The 19,523-nt window shown below is 38.8% G+C and overlaps 1 protein-coding gene and 1 pseudogene across 1 annotated transcript; one reads left to right on the top strand and one right to left on the bottom strand.

Moving 5' to 3' along the window:
- Window positions 1–7,697: 7,697 nt before the first annotated feature.
- On the top strand, window positions 7,698–9,494 carry LOC148876889 (FAD/NAD(P)-binding oxidoreductase family protein). The gene has a single exon (XM_088981268.1). It carries the CDS (start codon window positions 7,891–7,893, stop codon window positions 9,349–9,351), a length of 1,461 nt encoding a protein of 486 aa, XP_088837394.1. The 5' UTR covers window positions 7,698–7,890; the 3' UTR covers window positions 9,352–9,494.
- Window positions 9,495–10,841: 1,347 nt separating this feature from the next.
- LOC148876888 (cytochrome P450 86B1-like) lies at window positions 10,842–11,933 on the bottom strand (annotated as a pseudogene).
- Window positions 11,934–19,523: the final 7,590 nt, after the last annotated feature.

Raw genomic sequence — 19,523 nt, 5'->3', positions numbered from 1 at the left:
TTATTTTCTTTTTTTTTCATTTTCTACATATATATATATATTGAAATTTGCAAACTAGAAAAACATAGCTCCATTACTAAAACTTAGACCAGCCTTCAAGTGTGAAGTAGATCATCAATGGAAAAGAGAGCTAGCTAAATTAGCAATGGAGTTTATTACACATTGTTCTAAACTTAAATGAATAGAAGTAAACATATCTAAGATCTACTATAAACAGATCTGAAATCATTGTTGAATTTAGGATCTTTAGGCTGCTCTTCAGGCTCTAACCTTATAGAATCAGCCCTGAAATCTTAGCTTTTGAGAACAGTTACTTACAAGAAAAAAACCCAATATCAATAAGTGGGTCTGAAATCTTATGCAATTAAGTCTGAAATAAGTTTGAACTCAAGAGCTTAAGACTTCTCTTTCAAGTCCCAACTTGTATGTCTTGTATGCCTCAATTGATTGCAGAGACCTGAAATCAGATCTGCAAACTTACCTATTGAGAACAACCACCTTTGGATCTGAGTTCAGATCTGAAATTACAGTGGACACTGATACTGAAATCAGTGGGTATTGTGATTTTTTAAAGCAGCTGAAATCAAATACACGGCTATTTATTCAATCATATACAACAACTACCAGATGCTAGGACAGTGGATCTGAAAAAAAAAAAAAGAAAAAAAAAATATGCTGCACTCAAGGATACATCAATTAGGGATGGTATCATATCTGTTATACTGTAGGGTTGATATCAGATATGAGCTGAAATCTTAAAATATATGAAGAGGACCTGAAATAAACTGTAACCAGACCCGAGTTAGGCTTGATTTAAGGGTTTTAAGCTCTGCAATTGTATGACTCATAATCTCAAAGAATTTCTAAGACCTGAAATCAGGTCTGCAATGCATACAACCTGTATGTACTGATGCAATTTGGATTAATGGCAGCAGTTCAGCCCACAGTTAATTCAGCCCATGTTTTGCTTCAGATTTCTTACAAGTCCATACAAGTGTATATTAGTTCATATCAACCATATCAACCCATAGCTTTCTAATTTATGTATATCAAGCTATTCGGTCCACACAACTTTTGCATAAACCTAAAAACAGGTCTGCATTATTGGCATTGCTACTGCTGAAAATTAGCAGGTTGTAGAGTAGATCTGAGTTCAAGTTCATATCAGACCTCATATCCATTCTCAATAGACATCAGAGCTGGCCACCATAGAAAAAAAAAATTGAAATTTCGCAAGGAATATCCAAGAGTGTGTGCGGGTGGTTGAAAGCACAAACCTGACCTGAAATCAGGTCTGCTAACTATTGTACTGTAGCAGCCCTGCTATGGATCTGAATGCTAATAGAAAATACTTGGAAAGTGTTGTTTTTTATTAAATATCTGAGACACCTCAATTATAAAATTCAAACACACATATCCTCAGCTAATTTAGCTCAGTTACAAGTGGATAAAGCAAATGATCAATTCACCCAAAATCCAAAATGTGCTCTGTATCAGTTCAGTCCTCAACTGCAGTTCAGATCTGTACCAGTTCAGATCAGAAATTTTTTTCTCATTCATTTTCTTTTCAATTACCTTTGGGGTATGTCAGATGTATCATAGGGTGAGTTGGGATAGTGATGGCACCCAATTCACCTCAACTTGCATCGGTTCAAGTTTCTGCAACAGCAGAATTTAGATCTGAACTCAGGTCTGAGTTTAGATCTGAATTCTCAATTGCCCTACTTTCATTCATTCAATTCTTTTTTTTTTTCATTTTCTAATTTTTTTTCTTTTTGCAATGGAAGAATAAAAGGCTAAAACAACAAAATAACTAAGTCTTTTCGGCTGAGTGCTACAGGTCTGAGTTTTGTAGATCTGAGTGTTGAATGCAACTCAGATCTGTAACACTCATGTTTTATAAATTTTTTTCTCCTTTTTTTTCCTTTTGAAGATAACATGTCCAAAATTGAAAAGAAATCAGATCTACTTCTATAAAAATAAAGCTGAAACAAAGGAATGAATTAATCTAACAAAGAAAGAAGAAACATAGCTAAATCAATACAACTGTTGCATCCAAGGCTGAAATGTAAATTGAAGCATTGAAAACCATCTATGAATGCAATGCTGAATGAAACTAGATTAAGAATTCCCAATGTTTCCTAATATTGCTTCCATAAATCCCCGGCAACGGTGCCAAAAACTTGATGTGGCTCATTGTGACACTAGCAAGTGCACTAGCTGTTCATGTAGTAAAGTAGTGAATAGATTATCGTTCCCACGAGGATTTAAGAAACAACTACCAATACTAAATTGATCAATTCTTATCTAATTAACAATGCAATATAACTTTATTCAAAAACTAAAATCCTAAGCTAAAATCTACCTAAAACATTGGCTCAAATGCCTTCAATTCAAGTTAGAAGAGTAGGCAATAAAACCCAAATTTCAAGATTCAGCAATCAATCAACTTGAGTCATTCGAATAGGCCATGATTAAGCTTTGGTTTGGTGAAACCCCAAGGTTATGAATAGAATTTTTCAAGTGCATGTTCATACACATCTAAGGCATCGAATTCAAATCTGAATTGATCACCAACTGAATTGTGCAAGCTATCTCCAACATTGCGTGCAATTCAGTTCTTGAATAGTAGATCTGAATTCCTAGAGTCTTTCTCAAGCACTCTGAGAATTTCAAGCATTAGATCAAATTGGCCAACTTGAAAATTGAAGATATGAATTCTCTTTCAAGCAATTCAGTTCTTACAAATCTCATATCTAAGATTTCATATATGAGTTTTGAAAGATAAATTGGCTAATCTACTCTAGAATCGCCCTCTATTCAAGAAGCATCAAGAACAAATCAGATCCATTCGAATGAGAAAGAAATTGATTACTTAATCTGAAATTTTACAGCCTTAATTTCAACAAGAAAGAAAGGAAGAGGGAGAGAGAAAATTTTACATCAAAAGAAGCTGAATTCGAACCAAAGGAAGATGAAACTAAAAGGAATTATTACATAAGATCTCTGAATCAATATTCCCTAAATTCAAACTCACATTCTTCTCTTCTTGCTAGCTTGAACTCCTTCAACCCTTTTCCTTCTCCTTCTTGTGCCTAGTTCTTCCTCTCTTCTTCTCTTCAAGGTGTTCGAACCCTAAGGGATGGGAGAGCCTTGAACTCAAACAAATGAATACCTCTCCCCCCTCTAGAGGCCTCTTTATATAGATTTTCAAGGGAGCTCTTGCCCCTTCTTGAAGCCTCTAGAATGGGGTGTATTACACCCCCTTTGAACCTTCTAGAGTGCTCTCTCAAGAACCTTCTAAGGGTTGTCGCCCCTAGCTCCTTTGGGCTGCTATTTGGGCTGCAATTAAGATCCTTCTTAGCACATATTAGCTATATTTTAGGTTATTCTTTGGGTTAAGAATGGGCCTCCTCTTGCTGGGCCAAAATTTTCTCCTTGCTAGGCTTCTTTTCTTAGGTTTTCCCAAGGAATTAACTTGCATTACTTGGGCCGAATTATGCTCTCTTGCTTCCATGGCTGAGTTGGGCTGAATTTGATATTTTTTTGCCTTATTTTCTTACATTTTGCCTTCTTTTTCTTGAATTGATTACCCCTGAAATCTTTCTTGTCATTAAGCTAAATTAGGGCAATATTGAATAAAACCTGCATAAGAATCCATGCAAAGTGATAGTTATAATTATATAACCCTGGCAAGTGCACTAGTTATCAAGTAGTATAAAGATATCATTCCCACGAGGATTTAACAAAATAAGTATTAGAACTATAGCCTTCCTTAATTATTTGGACAATCGAATTTCAGATCTAACAATAAGAACTACTGAAAATTAAGAATAGAAGAAACAAAAATAAAAATAAGGGCAATCAATGACAAAACTTGCAACGATCTAATTAGAAGCGCTAGGACTGTTGGTCCACCAAACCTCTCTAATGGATATCAATTTATTAGATTAACCAAGAGAATTTATTATTTTCATAAGCTGAAGTTTTTCTAAAATTATTTAATATTCTCTCTCAGGATATATCAAACCTACCTCTATCAAGTAACCCTTCGATCTCTCGACTAGAGTTCTCATGATAGAAATGTATTAAGTTCTATGAAAAACTTATATCATTAGATGAATAATGTAATATATCTCAATATACCATTCAATTCATACTATGAATTATTCAGTCGATTATGTGAATTCTTCTCTCGATTCATTCATATAAACCAAATCAATTAAGAGGTGGCCAAGCTCTTAATCGCATTATGCATAATAATTCATACAATATGAAAATAACAATCTTTGATAAATCAGAATAAAAATCAATTCCTTGTTGTGATTAGGCTTCCCACAGCCCTAGATACAAATAAATTAATTCATGATAAAGGAAATAAAACAAACAAGGGGTAAGAAAAAAATCATGACGTCGCCCTTGAAGTTGAGATCTTGTCTTCTCCTTGCCGCCACCTCCTTCTTGAAGCCTTCTTGCCTTGTTGATCTCCTTCTTGAAGCTTTCTTGATTGTCTTCTTGATTGCTTCAGAGAGAGAGGTTGAATGCTTGATGCTCCAAAAGCTAGTTCGCCCCCCCCCCCCCCTTTATATAGCTTTAGGAGGAGGGGTTGTGTCCAAATCCTCTTAGGAGTTCTTTCTTAAAAATAGAAAGTCCTAATTAGATCTAATCCTATCCTATCCTATCTAGTAATCTCAATCTTTTATCTTTCTAGAATTACAATTGAAATTTAAATCTGATAGGATTCTTTATTCTCGAATTCGAGTTGGGCTTCTTTAATAAATTGGGTTGCTATAAGGCTTTTATTCGAATTCAGGCCCGATTTTGAACTCGATGCAGACCGAATCTATCAAAGCCCAAAACATAAAAGTTGTGGAGTTATCCCTTATCTTTCCGGTTCATTTTGAATCATCCCAATCGGAGTCAGGATGTGAGAGTTATGCCCAGATTACTGAAGGGTGCCAAAACTATGCAAAATCATCTGATTAGCCTTGTTTCCCTCCTGTCACCTTATTGCTTGCCCTGAATTGAAATACAAGAATAATGAGTCCAATTAAGTACTAATTAAGTATAAAAGACTGAATATTTGGGGATAAAAATATGATAATTTTTATTCTCATCACAAAAACCTAAAAAATTATAGATAAATTGTATGTTCAACACTGAATTGGTAAATTTCCTCAGAACTAATGCCAACATCTTTGCTTGGTTGCTGCTGACATACCCAAAATTGACCCTCAGTCATTACTCATAGGCTGAGTGTGGACCTGAGCTCTAGGCCAATTCAGCAAAGAAAGAGGAACTTTGCACCGAAGAGATGGAATGATATAGGAGAGGAAGTTGACAAGTTACTTGATGTCGGCTTCATCTGAGATGTATATTACCCTAACTGGTTGTCCAATGTGGTTATAGTAAAGAAAGCTAATGAGAATAGGTGAATCTGTATTGACTTCACAGGCCTCAACCGATCCTGCCCCAAAGACAGTTTTCCATTGCCAAGGATAGACCACCTCGTCGACGCTGCCGTAGGGTATGAGTTGCTCAACTTCATGGATGCCTTATCTAGATACAATCAGATCAAGATGCACCCCGAGGACGAGGAGAAGACCTTGTTCATTACCAAGCACGACACATATTATTACAAGGTTATGCCCTTCGGCCTCAAGAATGTAAGAGCAACCTACCAACGCCTCGTAAACAAAGTCTTCAAGCACCAGATGGGGAGAAATGTCGAATCCTACATTGACGACATGGTGGTGAAGAGCCTGAAAGTAGACCAACACACCTCGAACTTAGATGAGACCTTTGACACCTTGCGAAAATACAACATGAATCTCAACCCTAGTAAGTGTGCCTTTGGTGTCACATCAGGCAAGTTCCTAGGCTTTGTCATTACACAACGAGGTATAGAGGCCAACCTAGAGAAGATCCAAGCTATTTTGGATATGACACTACCTTGGTCAATGAAGGAAACCTAGAGGCTCACTGGCCGAGTGGCCGCCCTCAGGTGCTTCATATCGAAGTCGGTCGATCATTGCCTACCCTTCTTCTAGGCCATCAAGAAATTGAAAGACTTCTAATGGACGGAAGAGTGTCAACACGCCTTCAAAGAATTGAAGTCCTACCTTGCCTCTCCTCCCCTCCTCACTCGGCCACTCCTAGGAGACGTCTTGAACTTATACCTCTCGGCTAGGGACGAGACCATCAACTTGGTACTTATTAGAGAAGATGGAGTGCAAAGACCAATCTACTACGCCAGCAAGGTCTTCTATGACACTGAGACCGGATATCCCGAGGTAGAGAAGCTAGCCTTCACCTTGGTGGTCTAGGCCAAGAAGCTCAGGCTGTATTTTCAAACTCACACCATCACGGTCCTGACCAATCAACCCGTACAGACCGCATCCAGACCATTCAAGCACACCTACCTCCAGGCGGCCTCAAGTATAAATACGGGCAACCCCCTCAAGGTAAACATCTACATCTACAACTTTGGAACTTAGACTCAAGAGCAAACACTTGAGAACTCCTAATCTCCTTCATGGCCTCAGGTCTCGTCCACCTTGCAGCTCCCTTGTACTAACTTGACCTTTGGAGTCTCCACCTCAGGTATCAACCTGGGGCCTTTGACGTCCTCCTTCATTCTTTGTAGGACCGGCCTGATAGTCCTTGGCCACTCCGGACCTCGGATTACTCAACAACACCTCGACTTAGGAGCAAATTGACAGTGTTGCCCTCAACCTATTTAACCTAGCAACAGGAGCTATCGATTTCTTTATGAGATTGTTGTTTAACACGATGAATGGAGAATCAATCAACAGGATTTTGAAGTTTAACATGTAACTTTAATCACTCAAACTAGGAAGGCTGGAAAAAATATAAAAAGTAAAAAGAAATATAGTATAATAGAGGTACTGTAGGATGATATGATCATCATAATCAATTGTCTAGTGCTGGTAGGCCACATGGAGTCCAAATTTGGTTCTAAACTTCTAGGACAAGATGAGAGAGAGAAGTCACGTCTTCGCCCCACAAGGAGCTGCCCCTCATCGGAAGATGTTCCCAATACACGGCGAGGATGTGCTGTGGGGCGTTGTGGGGCGGAGATGTGATCTCTGAGAGAGAGATGCTGGATTTTTTGCCCAACTTGAATGGAGGAGGTGCAGGGTCAAGTTATATTTATACAGCACAAGTCGAGAGTCTTATAGAGTATGAGCGGGAATAGGGATAAACTTTTCATTTTGGGTGAATTGAGAGAGTTAACATCTACGCCCCACGAGGGAATGCCCCACAATGTTCCACAACACATCCCTACCGTATATTGAAAACATCTCTCAATGATAATATCATAAATGATGATGTTATCATCGAATTGAGAAAGAATGTGTGTGAGAGGACACTTGGCTGGCCTTCATTGTGTGGGGCGTTTTTTGGGCGCCAGGCTGTGAGGCGCAGATTTAAACTCGTTCCCAGCACGATGCCAAGCACCTACTTATACCGTTGAATATCCTATTACAAACAATGAAACAACCGAATTCCATTCGAATATGACATAAATCCAATGATCCGATTCGATCGTTTGCAGCTCTAGTTTGGCAAGCCTGCACAATTTGAGTTGAGTTGGGTGGTCTGAGAAACGCCAACCCAAGCCCGGTCCATTAACAGCCCTGGTTTAATCAACTCATTAAGCCTGCAAATTGAGATTGCCCGGGTCGGAATTGCCATCTCAACTTCCTTCTTTACAGAATTGTGGTTTCGAGCCTTCTACGGATAAGGAAAGACTCGAAAGAACGACTCTTCACTCCTCAGTGGTCCCTAGCGTGATCTCCATGTCCTGTTTTTCTAGCTCTCTCGAAATTCAAAAGATAACCCATTAATCGAAAAAATAATTCATCCATGACTTTCAGTTTCAGCTTCTCTCTACCACTCTCAAATCCTTCCCTGCTGCTTCCTTCTCCTTCTCATGAGCTCCACAGACACAACCACCGAGCTAGATTCAGAACCCGAACTGTTCAAATCTCCGTCGACTCTCCGGTGTTATCTGACTTCCCGCCGGAAAAGAGCACAGGAGTTGTCGTTGTTGGAGCTGGGCTCGCCGGGTTAGCTGCTGCTACTCGGCTCCACTCGGATAATATCCCTTTCGTCCTTCTAGAAGCTTCGGACGGAGTCGGCGGCCGCGTTAGAACCGACGTCGTCGACGGATTTATCCTGGATCGAGGGTTTCAGATCTTCATTACTGCCTACCCTGAAGCACAGAAGATCCTCGATTACAAAGCACTCGATCTCCGGAAATTCTACTCGGGCGCTTCCGTTTACTACAACGGCGGGTTCCATACCGTTGCTGATCCGCTGAGGCATTTCCCGGACGCTCTAAGGAGCCTAGCGAACCCTATCGGATCCGTTCTCGATAAACTACTGATCGGGTTAACGAGACTTAGGGTTTTGAGTAGATCGGATGAAGAGATATTGTCTGCAAATGAGGTTCCCATTATTGATTTGCTTAAAACGTCGGGGTTTTCTGAGTCCATCGTTGATCGGTTCTTTCGGCCATTCTTCGGAGGGATTTTCTTCGATAGGGAACTCGAAACCACTTCGAGATTGTTCGATTTCATCTTCAAGTGCCTCGCTTTGGGCGACAATGCGCTTCCCGCCAAAGGAATCTCTGCAATTCCAGAACAATTAGCAGCCGAACTTCCCTCCGGCTCGATCTTCTTGAACTCTAAGGTCGTCTCCATCGATTTCGACAATTCCAAGTCCAACCCCCCGAGCGTGAGATTACAGAGCGGAGAGGTCCTGAAGAGCGAGCTAGGAGTGATCGTAGCAGTCGAAGAACCTGAAGCAGACAAGCTTTTGGCGGGAAAGATCGCCGGACGACGGCCCGGGAAGAGACGGCCTCGGCGTACGGTCTGTTTATATTTCTCAGCTGACCGGGCTCCGGTTCGGGAACCGGTTTTGTTCCTTAACGGTTCCGGTTCGGGAATCGTAAATAACATGTTTTTTGCCACTAACGTGGTTCCATCGTACGGTCCACCCGGGAAGACATTAGTATCGGCTTCGTTAATCGGTACGTACGAGGGTGTCTCTGATGAGGATCTGGCATCTGAGGTGGTTCGTGAGCTTTCGGGCTGGTTCGGGAGTTCAACCGTGGGCTCATGGAAACATTTGAGAACCTACCGTATCGGGTTTGCACAGCCGGACCAGAGCCCACCAACCGATCTGATGAAGAACCCGAAGATTGAACTGGGTGTCTATGTTTGTGGTGACCATCGAAACTCTGCTACTTTTGATGGAGCTTTAGTTTCGGGAAGGAGAGCGGCCGAGGCTCTACTAAAGGATAGAGCTTTGGCTGCTGTATAGCTGAATTTTTCATTAAAATTCATTCATACTCTATTTGTTCTTTCTGTAATTGAATATCAGCAAGTTTATATACATGTTTAGCTTGTCTATTTCATATACTTTGAAGTTCATACTAAATTTACTACTGGAATTGAAAATTTAAATGCAATCTCATTACAAATATTTTGAATCTGACTAGAAAGAAAGAAAATGGGATAACCTAACACATGAGCAACTTTGTTACATAGTGGTAAAGTTCCCCTTCTTTTCCTTTTTGGTTTGATGAAGGGATATGGGGCAAGTGCCTTATTGAAAAAAAAAAAAAAAAAGGAGAGTTCAATAGAATGTTTTTTTTAGAGTTCTACACAATAAGGCTTCAACATTACCGAAAAGAAAAAAAAAAAACATTTATGTGAGTTGAACAATGTCAATGGCATGGTAGTGTGGAAAACTGTAAGAGAAATTAAGGCTGTGTTTGGTTGCAGTGTAAATGAATTTTAATCGTGAAAATAAGGTTGTGTTTGGTTGCAATGCAAATGCAAATATGTACACTGTATATTTACTTTCTTTTCAGTTCATGAATGTAAATACAGATCCAACTTTAAACTGTTTTCGCACTCATCTTATTTGTTTGAAATCGATGCTAAATGTGAGCCTCATCATTAAATGCTCCAACTATCTTATGCTCCAATGCCTTAATTTTGGTTAAAAAGTTGATTATCAAAAGAATGTAAAATTATATCAAAAAAATAGGTACAGTAGTGATATCTTTTCAGATACAAAAATGTCAAAAAATACATTTTTGATCTGATAATTATTACTTTTTTACGTAACAATGCAAACCATACATAAATACTCCAGTTCAGCATTTGTATTGCAAACAAATGGAACCTAAGTCACAATCGGTTTAATGAGAGTGTAAATGGGGGCCAGATCATTGTACCCATTTACACTCGTTATATTTACAATAGGGATATTAAACAAACTTCTAACCGTTGCTGTGGTAGCAATTACCACAATCAATTATATTGCTCGGAGAGGGATAGGGATTACAAGCGTTGCAATAATTCTCCTTATCATGACCAATGCCGTTCCCCTCTCGGGTCGTCTCCAACATCGCCTTTCAAGCGCTTAAGGATTTCTAGTTGTTGCCATAGGTCCAACAATTTTCAGTTGCTAGATTGGAAGGAAAAGAAAGATCTCATTAGATATGAGTTTGTTTTGTTAGATCTGGGTCTAAAACTTGATTTTCAGTTGTCAATAACAGCTATGTAAAATCGGGACTGCTCATTACGTTCACTGCAAGAAATTTGGTTTTAACCGACGGTTTTATTCCAGCGGTTATGTCTTCATGCCAGCAAAAACCGGCAAATTCGAAAATAATTAAACTCAAATAGGGGCCGGCGGTCACAATTAAACTAAAACAGTAAATTTAATCTCCCGACGTTTATTATTTGAAAATAATAAAAAAATAGATAAATTTCTTAAACTATTTTTATGGTTTAGTTAATTGATTAAATGCATCCTTAATATTTGAAAATTGGGTATATGCACACGTGATCCAGCGTGACCTATACAATTCTTTTAAAACTCAATATTGCCCTTGTACCCTGAGCCCCCACTCCACTCTCTCTTTTAAGACCTCCCCCTCCCCATTAGGAAGTACATCTTCTTTGATAACACCTCTTCTGGTGAGTGAAAGTGGCGGAATCAGCCTCAAGGATTCACACATGACTGCATGGAAATACACCAAATCCTTAGATCTTCTTAATCAAACACCCATGGCTGCTTTTGATCTCTAATGACACCTTCCGCTTCCTTCTTCTTCTTCTTTAACTGTATCAATTCATTTAGGATCTTTTCCTCCACACGAGGGGTTGTGGAAACCAACCAGAGGAATCAAGTGAGAGACATTCCCGCCAAGTCCCGCCCAGCAAACAAGAAGCCCAGTGTAGTGTCTCTGAGGAACAGATCACTGTAAGCCTTGTTTTCTCCATTTTGAGCTTGAGAGCTCATGTACATGGCTATCAAATCACTTCCTGCACCCCTTTGCGCAGTTATTCTCTTTTCAACGAAATGTGCTCTAACAAGTGACGATTTATGATCTTCCGAGCACTGGCCAGTCTCCCCTCACTCCTGACCCCCAACCAACCCAACAGCTTCCACAGCTTCACACCTTCCGTCCCGTGGTCGATGGCTTTAGCAATCTCATTAGCAGCAGAGCTCAAACACAGCTTCCACAGCACTGCCGAATGCAAACCTTATGAACATATATCTTCCAAATCCAGGACGTTGCCATGCTTAGCAGCTTGAAGCATCAAGCTCAGGAGTCCATCACCCACCAGCTTCCTGCTCACGCTGGCCGTGAAACTCCGGAACTACTTGGAAGCCAAGACGATGTGTGCTATCTTCTTGTGAGCTCACAACTCATCGTTGTCCAGAGTGAAGATATCATATCCGAGCATATGGGATCAGATTAGTTTCCCTCCTCCCTCCTTGTCCGGTGGAATGCCCGAAGAGCTCTGATAACACTTGTCGTCTGTATCCGAGTGCGTGGAGGGGTCTGCCGCTGCTGCAACTTGCTGCAGCGGCAGTGATGAAACAGGGACTAGGGTGAATGGGGGAGAGAGAACGAAGGGATGGAGAGAGAGAGAGAAAGAGAGGGAGGGAGCCCTTCGTCGGTGGCTGTTGTCACCTGCGACGGCTGTGCTGAGAGGGAGAGAGAACGAAGGGCTCGTCGTCTCGTCGAGCAGTATTCGGGCAAAACAGCAATGGCCGCAGTCATTCTCTCTCATTCATCCCCTACTTCCTTTGAACGAAAAACAGCGGCGGTGGCACCCCTCCTGGCGATTCTTCGGGCCAAACAGCCCTTCGTTCCGAGAATGGAGCAGCAGCGATGATTTTGTCGTTAGAAACGCTGAAGAAATCACAAAAAAAAAAAAAACAAGATTTTAATCAAATTACAGTACAGTTTGGTGATCTGGGGTGACTTTAAGAATATCACCAAAAAATAGCTCGGTGAAAGCTTCATCACCGGTTCCGGTGACTACTCAATACCAGTTACTTCATACCAAAATGATCGGAAGAAAAAATAAAAAAGAAACATAAAAAAAAAAGAAAATAATAGGGGAAATTAATGACGATTGGACTTACTTGATCTTGAAAGGGAATACTTGAAAAAGGAGAACAAGAGTCTCACAACGGCGGCAAACTGTAGATTCTCCGGCAGGCAGAATCCAATGTTATCAAAGGGGTGCTTTTAGGTGCAAAAATGACAGGGATTAAGTGCTGAATTAACTAAACCATAAGATAGTTTAAAAATTTTATCCTAAAAAAAATTACAAAAATCTTTAGCGGGATCCCGCAGAAGAGGCTAATCGCACGGAGTTCGTTAATACCAAACGAGGAACACGAAACCCTCGCCCATTTCTTAGAGTTCCTGGAATACCGCCATTATCTTCTTTCTTTTCTTCTTCCAAAGTTATTTCATTCTTCTTTGCCAATTTCTCCACCGATTCAAAGGAAGACAGTCTCCATGGATTTAGTGAACTATCAAGCCAGCCATGAATAGAGGTTGCCTTTAAAACTCGATTGGTTCAGAGAAGTCGATTTGAGCGAACAGAGATTGCCTTGAAAGCCAGCCACGAACCGATTCAAAGGAAGATTTGAAGGCTGAGTGTTTGCATTGAAGCCAGAGAGTTCACTCGACTACATACTTCACCCCACTTCTTTAGGTGGTAAAGAAGGGCAAGAACGAGTTTCTAGATACAGACCCTAATTGCGTTCCAATTTTTTCTTCTCATTTCTTCAATTCTAAGTACTTCACTAGGTTTCTGGTTCCCTCGTCTAAGCTCCTTCCATTTGACACTAATCATTTTCATTGATCAGCATATCATCTGCTTCTCTTACTCCTTTTGAAGAGGGATTTTGAGCTTCACTAGTTCCAACTAGTGCCCTTAAATGAAATGGTTTTATTGGGTAATACACTTTCTCCAAAATAGTAAGATTTCTTAATTCATATGCAAGCCCTACATTTTGGTGATTCTCGGATCCAATATCTTCATTTGTCCTATCAGGTTTTCTAAATTATGTCATAGGGAAAGCACTCCCTGATGAGAGTAGAATTTATCACTTTTTTATCTCCAATTATTGTCTTTTATACCAAATTAGCATCTAATTGGACTCATATTTTTGTTCAATGCATGAAAAAAGGCATCAAGAGCAAAGAAAGATAAATCGGATGATTTTTTACAGTTTCGATAGCGATCAGTAATCTAGGCCTAACTTTCATATCCAAGCTCCGATTGAGCTGATTCAAGATCCACTAGAAAGATAAGAGATAAAGTTACAACTTTCATGTTTTGAGATTTTGCAGATTCGGCTTACATCAAAGTCAAATCAGAGCCCAAAAATGGAGTACTTTCATAGTGAGGCCCAATTCCCAACTGAAGCCCATTTGGCAGAAGAACATTGATGCAGCCCAAGATATTAGAGCAGCCCATTCAAATTCAAGAGTTCGAGAGTCCTCTTAGATTTAAACTCTTAAATGTAATTCCAAAAAGATTAAGAAAGGTTTTAGATAATGAGAGGGGAGAGAAGATAAGATAGGATATGAGGAGTTTGGATCAAGGCTCGATTGTCCATTCTTGAGATACCTCCAAGAAATTGTAATCTATATTAGAGCTGGGGGGTACCAGCCCTAGGGGATCATGAATGGCATTGGGCTATCAGTCAAGAGAGGATAAAATAAGTCAAGAAACCGAGGAGAGGAGATCAAGAATTCAAGAAATCTCAAGAAGAATGTGGTGGCAATAAGAGGAGATCTCAACACCATGGGCGAATTCAAGAGTTCTTTCCTTCCCTTTGTTTGCTTTAATTCTTCTATTATGAACTGATTTGTTTCTTGCCAGGGCTGAGGAAAGTCTAATTATGTTAATGAATATATTTTTTTCTTTATGATTTATCCAAGATTGTGATTTTCATATAGTTTATGAATTATTGTGCTTAATGTAATTAAGAACTTGGTCACCTCTTAATTGATTTGAGTTATGTGAATGAATCGAGAGAAGAATTCACATAATTGACTGAATAATTCATAGCGCGAATTGAATGGTATATAGAGATATATATACATGATTCATCTAAATTTCATGGTCTTCTTGGACTTAATGCACTCCCATCTTGAGAGTTCTACTAGAGAGGTCGAAGGACTACCTGATGGGCGTAGGTTTAGTATATCTCGAGAGATAATATAAAATTGGAAAGACTTCAACTTATGAGAATGACAACTAATCTTGGTAAATCGAACCCATAAATATTCATTGCATTGGTTAGGTGGACCAAAAGCCCTAGCGATTCCATCCTTTGCAGATTCGATCAGTGATCACCTTCACTTTTATTTTCTTATGCTAATTTTTATTTTTAATAGTTCTTGCTCAATTCTGAATTTCGATTGTCCAGATAATTAAGGAAGATTGTGGTTCTAATACTTATTTTGTTAAATCCTCGTGGGAACGATATTTTATACTACTTGATAACTAGTGCACTTGCTAGGGCTATATATTTATAGCTATCACTCCCAATTTCATATCCAAATCTACATACACCAGCTATCCTAGCTCATGTTTGAAAAAATATCTGATTGAGCATTTCCCATTAAGACATCAATAAAATCCGATGTATTATTTTATTTCCAAATCTTCCAAGTTTCATTTTTCCTGACACCCATGACCCACCCTGCAGCCCTGCCACCTCTGGTACAATGTAGTATAGGTAGGATCATAGGATAACTACTTCACTCATATCAGGAGAGAGCATAAATGAAGTATAATTCTGCTGCAATTTGGATCATTAGGTTTCACAAACTTAATAAATGGAAATTTTGGTTATGACCAATGTTTTGGGATGAGAAACAAAATTTAGAAACCATGCTGCCAACATTTCATAGTATCCAATTTTCATAGTTGGCAAACTGCCAACAGTTTGCAGTTTTGTTTGCTTTAAAATCCCTTATGTGTGGATATTTTATGCAGCTTATCTGAAGGTATGTATGGTATGCTTGTGAAAAAAAAGGCCATTACCCAATGTTGATCCCAGTTATTTTGGAGTTTTTTTTTGTTTTTTTTAACAAAGTGGCTTTCTCAGACTCAAACCCACATTCTCATGCTTGTCAGCACAAGATTTTACCATTAGACCAAGCAATTTTTGCTATATGCTTAATATATGAAACATATTTATTTATATCTCAGAGGTCATTTCCTCAAATAAAGCCATTAAGTGGGAGGTTGTGAGCTCCTTCATCCATAAGGTCAACTCTTCAAGTTTCATGTAAAAGGAGACTTCACTTGTTCCAACCAAAATTCATGAAAACACTTGTGCTTACAGGAGATGGTACATGATGAGAATACAATAGTTATTCTCAGGTTTATACACTTGAGATTTGTGGATATGAGAACTATGGAGTTAATTAACAGCATGAGTTGTTATTTGCCTGTGCTAATAACACTTTGTACAGCATTCGTATGTCAAACTTTCTCAAATTGTGCATGAAAGGAATGCCATTATTTTTCCTATGATGAAAAAGAAACTCTAAGCTAGTTGTTCAACTAGTCTTTGAATATTATTTACTTTCTAAATATCAAAGACATGTTCTTTGTATCCTTTTTCTCTGTATTAGCTAGAACATAATAGTGTGTCTTGTTTAACAAATGAGCTCTACTACATGAAACCTCCTGTATTCTGTATCATCACTGAGTATTTGGCAGGGGGCTCACTGAGAAAATACCTCCATCATCAAGAATTATATTCTGTTCCCACTGACCTGGTTTTGAAGTTGGCCCTTGATATTGTACGTGGAATGCATTATCTTCCTTATAAGGGGATAATTCATAGGGATCTCAAACCAAAAAAATTGTTGCTTGGTGAAGATGTGTGTGAAGGTGGCAGATTTGGGGATTTCATACTTAGAATCCCAATGCGGCAGTGGAAAGGTAAAACTTTTACTTCATTACCACTAAAATTTCATCTTTGCATTTTGTCGAATACTAAAGTTTTTCCTCCAAATATTTTCAGTGTAGTAATTTTCCATATACACTTGGAAGAACCTACCCTGTGAACACCTTGTATAGCAAGACACCATGCGAAGATTATGTTGAAGCTACAATGAAGCAGGCATCTCTGTCCATATCACAAGTCCATCTGGTGATATTCTCAACTTTATGACTGGCCAAGATGAAATTGATGCAACATGTTATGCACTTGCACAACGCATGGAGCAGCTTACCTCTAGCACCAAGAAGGGGGTCTCTAAACTGTCAATACTACCCATTTACTCCCAGCTACCAGCTGATTTGCAAGACAGAATCTTTCAGAAAGCCGAGGACGGGGCTTGAAAAGGTATCATAGCTACCAATATTGCAGAGACATCATTTACTTTGGATGGTATTTTATACGTCATTGATACATGTTATGGTAAGATGAAAGTTTACAGTCCAAGAATGGGTATGGATGCTCTCCAAGTATTTCTGGTTAGTTGTGCTGCTGCAGATCAACGAGTTGACCGTGCAGGAAGAACAGGGCCAGGTACCTACTATCGTTTGTACACAGATTGCTTACCAAAATGAGATGCTTCCAAATCCCGTGCCAGAGATCCAAAGGACTAATCTTGGCAATATAGTTTTGTTGCTTAAATCCTTTAGATAGAAAACTTACTGCTAAGATGCTCCTTGTGGGGGAACAATGGTTGGCTGACTTAGGCCCCATGTTTTTCTCAATGAAAGAGTCAAAGACATCAATGTTGGAACACAAGAAGCAGCAAAAGGAAGAGAAGACAATAATGGAAGAAGAAATGGATAACTTGAGGAAATTACAAGCAGAGGTGGAAAGAGAAACCAAAGCCAAGGAGAAGGAGAGGAGGGCGAGGCAAAAACAATGAGTGTCGATGCCAGGATTTTGAACACCAAAGAAATTTGGCTTCTAATTGTATATTATGTTGTTATCATATTGTTTTTACTTAATCATTTTTTACATTGAAATGAGATATTTTACTGTATATAGAGATGGAGGTTTAAGTTGTACTCATGAGATTAACCCTATTGGGATTTTGGATAATATTTTTGCAATCTTTGTGGTGCAAGGGGTTGAATGCATCTTTCACCACTAATTTTTGCCAAAAAAAACTTTTTTTTGTCTTAAATATCAATTTTATTTTTTTATTTAAGAAAAATAAAAAAGAGAGAGAATACAAACTTTATATTGGAAGCTTCCATATAAAAAAAAAAAACATAGCTCTAAGTCAACGGTCAACTAATTGTTGGCTTAGCCATAATTAAGGCTATGTATGGCAAGTGGATATGATATAAGTTGGCGGTTCAGACTACCGCTGATGCGCTTAGATTACACTAGCAAGTGCACTAGCCGGTCAAGTAATACAATGATGAGTAGAATATCGTTCCCACAAGAATTGATCCAACAACTACTAATACTGAATCAACCGTATGTTATCTGATAAACCGAAATATTAAGCAAAGAAAACCCTAACTACTAACTAGCAAACTACCCTAAACAGTTTCAGATCAGACCACTTTTAATGATAAGAAGAATAGGCATGCAAGAACGAACAGAACCAATTTAGCAATTAAATTCTCAAGTTGTCCAATCGAAGTGAATTCAATCTTGGGTTGGCGAAACCCTAGTTTTATGAGCAGCCTCTCTCGAACGCAGCCCAATCTATCTATATGCGGCAATTCCTATATCTCTATCAGAAATTTAATCACCATAAATGCATTAAGAGCAAAAAAATCACAGGTCATCAATCCAGGTATGAATGATTACCAATTGAACCATGCAAATTATCTCTAAGATGCATTCAGTCTGTTTTCTTGATTAGATGATCTGATTACCTAAACTTTTTCTCAAGCAATTCAAGTAATCCAAGATATAAGAACAATGCGACCAAGATTATTCTATAAATCGAAAACCCTAATCAAGAATCCCAAGAATAAATCACAATCAATCAGATCTTCTTAAAACTAATTACAAGTCAGAATTAAAATTCATCATGGTTCGCATAAAAGAAAGAAAGAAGAAAATTTCAATAAAGAAACATCAAGAAAACCTAATTGAATCTAGGTTACCAAATTGCAGCAAAGAAGAAGACGACCTAAGAAATCAGCATCTGTCTTCGATCTTCTCCTCTTCAATTCGCATTCATCAGCCTTCTTCCTCTCTAGCAATTCTCCTTCTTCTTTTGTTTTTTCTTCAAGGGTCCGAACCCTAATTCTCGTCAATTCCCGGATGAAAACTTGCAGGCTAAGGAATGGCTCCAACACGTCAGCAATGCGGTTGCAGATAATTCGGGCCTGATTTTCACCTTGATTCCGTCTGTATATATCAAAACTCCAAACATTAAAGTTGTATATTTCTTTATCTTTCCAACGCATCTTGAATCATCTTAATCAGAGTCCGGATGAGAGAGTTATGCCCAAATTACGACATGGTGTCGAAACTGTCCAGAATTACCCGATTAGCCTTGTTTTTCACTTAATGCCTCATTTCATGTCCTAAATCAAAATATAAGAATAATGAGTCCATTTAGGCACTAAATAATTATAAAATACTAAATATTAAGGGATAAAAATATGATAATTTTCATTCTGATCAAATCCCCCCACACTTAGCTTTTGCTTGTCCTCGGGAAAAGATATTACCCATAAATTGATCTTCCCCCAAATTATTTCCACCTATCGAATGAATTTTAGGATGAGAATGTGCTAAGTGATAAGAAATCCTACATAAGCACTCTGATTCATCCCCATGATTGGCCACTTTTACCACATACATAAGAGCCAAGGAAGGGGAGAACATGAGATTCTTCATGCTCCAGCACTCAATTCCGTTCAATATGTATAACAACTCCTTGACCGCCCTAATTAACCATCATCTCAAACTTGGTCTTAAATCCTGTCAATGCACTAAATTGAATGCTCAACCATATTTTTGTCCCTTTGAACCTCAACTGTCACCAAATTCTTTTCTTTTCTTTTTGTTTTTTTTTTGTGTGTGTGAGTGCATACAAAGAAGCCCAACTGGGCAGCAGATTGGAAACTAGTTAAACACTGAACACTTAATGGGCCAAAAGCCCATTTCGAACTGGCCTGATATGATCACCTATTCATGGGGCGAATCTGAGATTA

The sequence above is a fragment of the Nelumbo lutea genome, chromosome 1 (genome assembly GCF_056320005.1).
Source record: "Nelumbo lutea isolate HS-2025 chromosome 1, American lotus-T2T, whole genome shotgun sequence".
Classification (NCBI taxonomy): domain Eukaryota; kingdom Viridiplantae; phylum Streptophyta; class Magnoliopsida; order Proteales; family Nelumbonaceae; genus Nelumbo; species Nelumbo lutea.
This window is presented reverse-complemented; position numbering and strand designations above follow the sequence as displayed.